The sequence below is a fragment of the Epinephelus fuscoguttatus genome, linkage group LG4 (assembly GCF_011397635.1).
Source record: "Epinephelus fuscoguttatus linkage group LG4, E.fuscoguttatus.final_Chr_v1".
Lineage (NCBI taxonomy): Eukaryota > Metazoa > Chordata > Actinopteri > Perciformes > Serranidae > Epinephelus > Epinephelus fuscoguttatus.
The window spans coordinates 6329518-6340039 of NC_064755.1; the positions used below are offsets into that span (position 1 = coordinate 6329518).

General features: G+C 39.3%; 1 protein-coding gene across 1 annotated transcript in view; it reads left to right on the plus strand.

Moving 5' to 3' along the window:
• Positions 1 to 1953, plus strand: part of tango6 (transport and golgi organization 6 homolog (Drosophila)) — a 36356-nt gene extending 34403 nt beyond the window's left edge. Inside the window, exon 18 of the mRNA XM_049575389.1 lies at positions 999 to 1953. Coding sequence (XP_049431346.1) covers positions 999 to 1175 — 177 coding nt within the window. The 3' untranslated portion in view covers positions 1176 to 1953. The remainder of the gene's footprint in view (positions 1 to 998) is intronic.
• Positions 1954 to 10522: the final 8569 nt, after the last annotated feature.

The window sequence follows — 10522 nt, forward strand, 5'->3', positions numbered from 1 at the left end:
GTTAAAAAAAACTTAAAATAAATTCATTATCCTCCTGTGGCAGCCCAGTGGAAACACTCCTGTATGTGACCTGCCGGCTTGAGGGTAATACGGCTCTTGAGCCACTGCCACGACTACAGTCAGCTGACCAGCTGCTGGTCCCAGGCCATGTCCTGTCATTACTGGAACAGCTGGAGGAGGGCAGCACCAGCTGTACGTGGCTAATAATACACAGTGACGTGAGAACAGACGAGAGGGGCAGACCTGAGCACCAATGTTAGACCACAGGGAAGAGGAGCAGGCCAGGTGTAGTTGTGTGGATGGTGGAGGAGGTGTTGCATATCTTTTGATGTCTTTACTTGTTCTCTCCGAGCTGCGGTTCAGGAACCGAAGACATTTCATCATTATAATATGAGAGTGGGAAGTCTCAGCCATTACTGTTGGTTTTATCTCTCGTCTTTCTGTGGATTATCTCAGGGCAGGAGGGATGTACTACAGAGCTTTTATAGGAGGTCACTGATTTTATTCATTTTTGCTTTTGTTTTTTCAGGATGGGGTCCTATAAGGGAAGCACTCTTAATACGTTACACTCTCAGTAAAAATCTATTGCCAAAAAAAGCCTTGAAAAAGATTATTTTTTTTTTAACAACATTAAGGTGTTAATGCCATTTCTCTTTGCAGAATGACAGATTCCTTTGTGATCTGTTAAATTTTTGATTAACACATATCAACAGTTAATTTACAGCTTTCCTTTTCCACGTTCTGCCACTTTATACTTACCAAACTTTGAAGGGATATTCAGGTTGCATACAACTCGGGTTGGCCTTATTTTGTGTCTTTGTTTTAGCTTTGCCCATCAATTCTATCAGCAGTCACTGAATTAGTTGCCAAACTTACTTGGATGAGAAAACCGGAGCAAACAGTAACAACAAATTGTCCGTTGTAAAACATCTATCTGAGTCTAAAATGTCGCTTCATCATTGTAACCTCTTTCTCTCTCTCTCCCGTGACTCCTCCAGGTTCTCAGTGATGTATTGTTGGACTTGTACCGAGCTCTAAAGTGGGTGGTTCGCTCAGACCCGGATGACATTGCGGTGCTCCATGCCCAGCTGGCTCTGGAGGAGCTTGATGATGTAATGAAGAGGTTCATCTTCCCCGAGCAGAAGCTGGAGAAGAAGATTGTTGTCCTGCCATAGAGCTCAATTTTTATTTCTGTGGGGTCCTCATAACCTCTTCATAGTTTGGACTTTATTTTTATATGCTGTGTTTATAGGCAGCACTAGTTCTGACTCCATGTGATGTGGATTTTATGGTCAGAGCTACACTCTGAAACAGCAGCAATTAAATCCTGCATGCATGCCAAGACTTTAAAGGGTAACTTTGGTATTTTTCAACCTGGACCCTAATTTCACATGAATCTATGTCTAAGTAACTAATGGGGACAACATTTTTTGACACTGGTCCAGTTTTAGTGAGGATGCTGCAGACAGTTGCCGCAAAGCAGGCTGCAATGTGTTTATGCAATGTGTTGTTTATTTAAATGTAGTCTGGTGGGTTTGGCAATTGCAATTTGGGGCTGTGCCTGGTTAAACAAAGAGATTCATACTCTTTAACAAAAAGGTCTAGCTCTATAGAGATCCTTTCCATAAGTCTTCAGACGCCTAGAATAACAATCTGAGCCTGTCAGTGGCAAAAACAAGCACTTTCAGTAGACGCGCAAATGCCCCAAGTGGTTGAAATGCAGCCAGTTTTGTGGCTGCCAGCTGCAGCAGTCTCACTCAGTACTGGACTAATTTCAAAAAACTGTTCCCATCAGCCACTTCGACACAAAAAAGTGGGAAAATAGGGTCCGGGTTGAAAAACACCTTACCCTTTAAAAAGATGTTACCCTTTAAAATAAGGTACAGTGACTGTAGAGCATCGTGCTCTATTGTGTCACCAACAGTCCACTTCCAAAATAAAGTTTTAAAAACATGTTGTGCTGAATTTTTATTATTGAGTATGTGTGAAGCATCCATGTTTTCACAGTTGAGTGCAACTTGACTTGTATGTGGAGGCGTACAACGGTTTGGCGATAATTAGTTTTCTGAAGTTGCTTTGTAAATCTCAAAACAGTTGGGAACAGATATGTTATTTATAACTTAGAAAAAGTCACTTGCATCAAAGGAATAGTGTGTAGGATTCAGGGAGAGTTGGTGGCCTTTAGCTGGGAGGATTGCAGAATGCAACCAGCTGAAACTTCTCCCAGTTGAAGTTTAGTGTACATTGTTCAAGAGGTTTTTAGCAGGAGCCAAATTATCTGCAGAGGTCTCTTCCTCTCCGAAACAAACAGACTAGGTAATTTAAACCAGGAAAAACACTGAATGAAGCAGTTTGTGTTTAAAAAAATCTGTGTTGGGCTTCTGTAGAAATATGGTGATGCAACATGGCAAACTTCGCAGACGAGGACCTGCTCCCTGTGTAGATATAAACCGCCCATTCTAAGGTAACAAAAACATAACTTCTTATTTTCATTTGATTATACACTAAAGAAAACAATTACTATATTACATTGAGTTTGCCAATATTCCCCCTCAAACCTACACACTGAACCTTCATCGTTACACAGATCAGGATAGCTGAACTCGTGTTTTGTTTCTGGCCAGGATGCTCAGAGCAGAGGATCTACTCACTGTTAGCTAGCTGTCACTGAACCCTGGGCAACATGGGAAAGTGCATATTCAACGCAAATTGGTTGTTTGACCAAGATTTTGCAGCATGGCTGAAACCGGTAGGTACAGGGCAATGCAACAGAGGCTTGCAAAAGGTGCACCCCACATGCAGAGTGAGAAGCACAAAATCGCTAACAACAAATGGCAGGTTTTTCCTCCCAGTTCTGTTCTACCCTTGTCTCTGTCGTGTCAAGAAAGTACATTTTTTTCAACATTTGATGTAGATCACCTAACTTTTAACTGGTCCAGAAAGTAATGATTGTTACCACAAACATTTGGGCAAAACTGTCCCTGACCCTAAATAACCGATATTGGTTCTTGTTGTTTTTTTGTTTATTGTCGTTTTGTTGTTTTTTTCCCTTAAAATTTGTTTTTGGTTATTTTACAATCTTAAATTTCATTCCGAATGGCATTAAAAAGTCTTAAATCTAGCTTGCCTTAAGCCGTGCCCCTGTTGTTACTTTGGTTTTCTTCACAAACTCAGACTTGTTCAGAGCTGTGCTTGCATCTTTATGTCTTTGAAAACATGGTGGCAAACATTAGACGTTTCACATATTAACACTAACCTGAAGTGGAGACTGGACAATAGCTGGACTATCTAAACAAGGTGGGTTTGAACAGAGTCGGGGTTACAGAAAGCAATGAGACATTCCTTCTTTTGTGTTATCCATCAGGCAATAGGCTAACAGAGTATGAGGCATGACCTTCTCTGTGTGAACGTACAGCTAGCAAACATTGGGGGCGTCAGCCTTGTTTGCATCCCATGGATATTTCCCCCAATGCGGAGTCAAGGTATCACTGTGGTAGGCAGTGGAGAAACATATGCTCTTTCATCATGCTGGCAGATTTAGGTCTCTCCACAGCACTGCCACCAAACTATGGCTCTTAAATCACAAATGTCCTTACTCTGGAGGTTATGTATTTTCCTCTCAGTGCCACTTAAAATAACCTGCTGGGAGATTTTTTTTAACTCCAACAGTAAGACATGTTTATCTTGTTTCCAGATCAAGACAACAACCTCTGAAGAAACTGCTTTAAATGTTTAATGTGTATGGATCTGTATGATCAAGAAAACATGCTGGTGACTTGATTTTAGGAACAGAACATGGAAAACATTGAAGGACATCTTCACTGTTTTTCCAGTCACAATTCCTTGTGTTTCCTCTCACAGTAATTTCTTGTTGAGGGGCAGCAGAAGAACAGTAAGAAAAAAGGACATTTCATAGTGAAAAGACTTTGATTGTTTAACTTGGACAGCTGAAGCATCATTTTGGCAATAGATAAACTTTGGACTTTAGATTTTCTCCCCCATCATTTACAGTGAAAACACACAGAGGGAACTGTTAATGGTCAGTATGGACAGGCAGAGCTCTTTCAGTTTCCACAGAGGCACTTATTTTTGTTTTAAGACAGACTTTAAGGATTTGTAACCTAGTCATAGTCTACTTTTATACTAAACTTATGTGGATGAACAGAAACCTTACCCAGAGTCAAGCATGTTTAAAGAGTTGAGGTGAGTAAAATCTCATACACTAAGGCCTAAACTGGAGTAAAGTAAAAAATAGTTGAAAGATTTTCACATGAATTCATTTGACTGCAATATTGCAAGCAAATACTTTCAGTGTTTCCTTACAGTATGCGGTTGTTATCTTAAGTTCAAATTTACTGGGCTTCATTTTTTGAGAATGAGGCATTTTACAGTTATTTTGGTCAAGATCCAATTGGATACTATAAATGGAGAACTAAATCAGAGTTCTCACACAAACACTTTGGCTCTATAGTTGGAATTGTTTGAATAGGGAGAAAAAAAAACAAAAGTGGAAGCTTTCATCATCCACTAACTGATTGAACATTGATTTTGGTTAAACATTCTTAGCGCCCAAGTTCCCAAATTTCCCTCAGTCTGAAGTTGACTGTACCTTGACTCTTGATGGAATCACTACTTGTATGTGTAAAGTGACCCAAAAAATACTTTTTTCATTGGAGTTGGAGGAATATAGTCATATGACTTGAGTTGAGTAAAACCCAAGTTGCAAATTTGAGGACTTTACATTTGCTTGACTAATGTTGTGTTCACACGGGGTATGAATAAAACAATTCATGCGAGTGACTTACATGTAAAGTCAATGTATAGATGCGATTAAACCCAAATTCAGCGGCGCATGATGTACGCAACGCAAATGACTTGAATAAAGCGGCATGTATCAAGCTAGTAGCGCAATATCGTGTCATATGCTTATTCACGAGAGGTGAAAAGTCTAAACTTCAGTGACCAATTTGCGGCACGATAGCCAATAAGCATTGAGATCCTCCAGGGATGTATGACTTTGAGGATGTATCAGCAAAAGCTCATTCATCGATTCAGTGATTTCACGCACGTATGATGCGAGTCAACACAAAATATTTTAGCATTCAAACTTGTGCAAGTAACGGGACATGAAAATGTACCTATGGCTAAGCCACACCCCCTTCCACTCACTTGGACAAAATATCAACATTCAGTGACCGGCGGTATGGCAGGTGTCACAGTACACGGCATTTTGCATGATTTTTGGAGACTGTTACGTGTTTCGAATTGAAGGTTTGTTTGTTTGTTTTGTGTGTGTCTGTCTCTCTCTTCCTCTTTTCCTGCAGGTGGGAATTAGAAGATTGGCTGCCACCTGTGAGCTCCAGAAGAGCAGAGTATTGGCTCACACTCTGGCCAGTTAGCCAATCAGAGATGGAGGAAACCATTTTCCTCTAGCTCCTTGTTTGTTCTCTCTTGCATTGCATACTAGGAAGGTTTGTGGTGGGGAGGTAGGGCTGAGGTAAGGCTGGGGTACCCTGTACATTCTACACACACATAGAAAGTCAGTGTTACTCCACTAGGTTATGGGTTGATGCCACCGCTGTAATTTTTGTCCAGTCACTTTTGTAGATAAGGTAGACAGGCCTTTTGTTTTCTTTTCCTTTCTACACAGAAAGCGCTGAGCTAGGCCCTATTTTGTTGTTCTTTGTTTCTTTTATTTGGCACAACCCCCAGTTCCTCCTCCCCCCACATTTCAAAACCTTCATTTTTTGTTCACTTATTTAATCAAAGATTGTAAATGAATCCTTTTTTTTTGACTGTCACACTTCCGCCTTGAGTTCTTTCTTTATTGGTTGTCAGCGTTATTGTTTCCATTTGCTTCTTGTAAAGAGAAACGTAACAGAGACATATTGATCAGATGTCATTGAGAAGTAACCAAAAGGGCCTAAACTGCACATTGGAGGGATATATTAATCATTTTATTGTTGAGAAGGTCGATGAAAAGCTTAAATTACAAGCCAAAATTTACAGGTCACAGTGTAAGCGTGATAAACTGCATCTCGTTGCCACTGAAGTTAAGGTTTTTGGCTCAGAATATGAGAAAAGGATAACGGCATTTTTACCATCTTTACCAAGAGTGTCTCTCCGTTAGTTTGGTGCTGCAGTATTTACGCTGAATCATTCAGCATAACGTTTGCCAACCTTTGTTATCTCTGCGATTACAGATAAGTTAATGAAGCTAAGCTCCAGAAGTTAACGTTAGCTTAACTAGAGCCCTTTGGACAACAGCTAACAATGATGTACGATCACCAAAGTACAAAACTAGAACAAAATAGGCTAATGAACTCCCAGCAAACAAGGTGACATGATGAACAATGCAGCTAGGAGCTAACATTAGGCTAACTTTAGCTAACGTTAGCTAGAGATGTTAAAGATAACTTTATATTTCTTTCCAGCAAAGTGACAATACGTTGCCTCAAACACGATGTTGACTTACCTTAAAACAGATGTAGACATCCTTGTTAATCTTATTCACGTTGAGTTGATGTTGTGGGCTAACGTTACCGCACAACTTTATCCAAAGGAGACACTTTTCTCTGTTGAGATGTGGTTTAGGAAAGGGTAAAAAAAATATACCCTGTCACCCAGCCTCTCTGGATACCTTGTGTCAGAGTTGCATGTACCCTGTGCACACTGTTTGACCATTTTTAAACTTCAAATCTCTGAAAAAGCTCATAAAACCGAACAAAACTGACTTTCTGTAATGCATTTCAATGAACGTCCAGATACAGAATGTCTGAGTGTATGGGAATGGCTATACGCACTGTGATTGGCTCATTGCGTTTGAGGGCGGGGCTTAGCCATACGTCAGTTTGCATCTTGCTGGTGTGAACCATAGGTGTGAACACAACATAATGAAAAAAGATGAAACTCTGACTTGGTATTCACACTTGAAACTTGACTCACAATTAAAAAAGATGACTTGAAAGGACTTGACTTTTTCTTTTAATATTTGAATGTTTCTAGTGATTGAGAAGTTACGTTTGCTTTATCAATGACTAGATGTCATAAGTGCAATGCAGGCAAACCTGACAATCTAGGACGCGGGAGATCAGCAGAGGCCAAGATGAGGCAGCTATCATAGAGGGGGCTAGTCCAAAAATAATACAAATTGGATTCATGGATTAGGTTGTCTATGAAGGTAGTGAGAAGAGAACAGCAGTATGCAAGGTCTGCAGCTCAAGAATCAGTGACAAAACCACAAAGGTACAGGGATGTGTCTTTTAGCTTCTTCCTCTCATTTTTTAACTTAAAAATTACAGTAATCCTGCTGAAAATGTTGAAAAGCATGTTTCATCTTTAACTTCATTCCTTGTTGAGATCAGATTATCTTGTACTCACTTAACTATTCATAGTAAAATAAATTATGACCAGGGGTGCCCAAACAAGTTTTGATGAAGATTTTGGATTGTGCAATAAGGCATGCCTGTTTTTATATTTCAGTAATTGTTGTAAAGATCTATAATGAATAAACGAATTCTGAACACACCTTAGAAAAGCTCAGGTTCTGTCTTGCAGTACTCTTATTCCCAATGCTGATCCTTTTTTCTTACATGGCCAGGTGGAGTTGATTCGCCACAGTGACATCGACTTCACCAATGCACTGATCCATTCCACTTCAGACGAGCTTCTGTGATATTGTTGTAATAATGTTTTGCAAGAGCCACATACAGCCAGCAAATCATCTGTGGTTTTAAAAGTCCAGTGAGCTCCTCCAGAGCTAAAGTACAGTCAGGCTTCAACTCTACAACACCAATTATCAACTTATGCTTGTCTATTTAATCACTTAAAGTGAAAGTGGCGTTTTCTTTGGTAAAAAATATTCGCCATTTTAATGACAGTGCTCACCTCTCCATGTACAAATGTTCCACCAAAACAATTCCCCCACAGACACAGACACTATTTTGAAAGTGCCCTTTTGGTGCATCCTGGGTTTAGCACCACTAAAGACGATTGTGATTGGTTTAAAGGAATATAAACAAGCCAGGCAAAGCATTTTGTCCACTTATAGCAGAATCATAATGGGTGCTTCCAGACAATTCTCGAGCACTGACATAGTGCTGAGGCTGGCTCCACTAGACCAGGTGTATTCTAAATAAAGTAATAATTTTTCCACATATACTGTCTTATATAGATCCAAACATCATACACTTCCAGCTGAGCTCCTTTGCTCACTATGCACAGCAGCATTCACATGTCTTCCCCTGATGTTTTACTTAATTAATTATTTTCTGTACTGCCAACCTAAAGATGACAGTAAGTGAAAGCCATATTAAAATGCCAAGAGACACCAGAGGAAGTTCCTTGCAAAGCATTTCTGCCTTCCAGCAACTTAAAGTCAGCTTCATACTGCCCTGCCTGCAGAGTACTCATTACAGTCAAGGTCAACAGGACAGCTGTGCCTCTGGGAAAGACAAAGGTTTGTTTGAATATTAGCTGACATTGTATTTTAATAGGATCTATGTCACACTGATTTTTACCACCAACCTTGTTTTCTGCAGCTGGCAACAAAGGATTTAAAATGCTAAATGAAATGCTAATAAATTGGATCAGAGATTTTAATCCACTCAGCATTTTGAACAAGGTCATTCCTAGTTTTAAACAACTGGATACCCTTCCAACATGCTAATACTGCCTAGTGCAATACACAACATGGGAGGCATCACTAATGAAGTGAAATGCAGTGCTGATGGTAGAAAGCGAGCTTTACTTGGAAGAGAACAAAAGTCCATTCCAATCAAACTTTTGTATTTAATCAAGCATGGGATATATTGTGTTACTGTTGGATTCAGCTACAGGTCTTTGAGTAATGACATAGGAAAAGTCATCCTAAATGCCAACCATTTGCAGTAGGACCCAAAAGCTCTTTGTCCCCCCCTTTCTCAGCATTGTCTATGTATTGAAATAGATTTTTCGCAAACACAAATCCAAAACATGTAACTGAAACCAGTGGCTCCCAACTGGTCCAGCCACCTCGCCAGACTTCTCCTTAGTCATTAGTTCAAGATCCACACAGTTTAATAAATTCATCATCATACTTGCATTTGGCCATCTCCTCGGGCTAGTTGGCTGTCTATGTCAAGTAGCTGTCCATTAGTCACTCACTCTGCAGAAGGAAACAGCACTTCAAAATCAAAGCTCTGTGCCAGAAATTCACTGTACTTGAAAATGAATTTTCTTATGAACTTGACACATTTGGGAGTCGCTTGGACCTGTGTGACCCACCAGTTGGGAGCCACTGACTTAAACTGTTAAATCAACCGTTTAACAAGAAACATGTTTCTGACCTACCTCCAGTGGTATCAAACCATGCAGACAGTTTTAAGTTTTGTTTGCCAAGTTTACAGATATCCATCACAGATTTCTGCCAGTGGAATGGATGTGAATTTAGTTAGTGATGCAAAAAGCATGTTTATTAAATTCCTATTAGCCTCCATAAATACACACCAATGACAGGGGAAAACACATCTAGATATAAAAAAGCGCAAAAGAAATGTAAAATATGGCAAAATTAAAGGAAGGATGATAAAATAAATTGGTTTAAAAACAAGACTGGTTTGGTACTTAGCTCAGAGAGAAAGAGATATGAAACATGTCCAGAGGATAATTAGAGTTAGATTGGTATTTGATTATTTTGCCTAAAATTAATTAGAATTTGAAGCTCTTCGTTGTTACAGGTTCTCTTAAAGGGGAACTACGCCCATTTTCAAAATTCAAACATGTTATTCCTTTGGTCTAAGACATGCCAACCATATTGTTTACATGAATAACTCTCTCCCAAATCCAAAATCTAGATTTCTAAAACTCAAATTTGTGATGTCATAGGGTATAAAGTCTGGAGCTGCTCTATAGACAATGAATTGATCTGAGTATATGGGTACATTTTCTTTACATTTTCAGAATTGAGAGTACTACAATAGAGTAAAGCTCATTTAAGTATAAAACAGAAAACACACATTCTGTAGCTCCACAAAATGAGCCTCCCATTCATTGTCTATGGAGCAGCTTCAGACTTTATACCCTATGATATCACAAGTTCGACACTTCTCTGGTTTCTGGCTTTGACGGAGAGTAGCTCATGTTCACTATTCAGCTTTCCTAGGCCATGGAAAAAATATATTGGAATCCTAAATTTAGGTGGTGCTCCCGTTTAAGTAATTTATTTCAGGCTGGCTTTAATCAGCCTTCCTATTACTTACTATTCTCAATCATTGTACCCAAAAATAACTTATAAAAGTGCCCTTTGAAAAAGCAACTGTACACTTGTACTTCAGAGGAAAACATACCTGACCGATAAATGCTACTGGTTATGTTGTCGATTCAGTTATTTCCTCACAAAATACAACAATTAAAGTATGATTCATTATTATTTATTAAATTATCCAGCATGAGACTATGTAAGAATTAAAACCCCATCTTAAGGTACACTGTTGCAGAGTTTTGACCAAGCCTACTGCTTCTACAGCTGCCAATAGCCTACCAA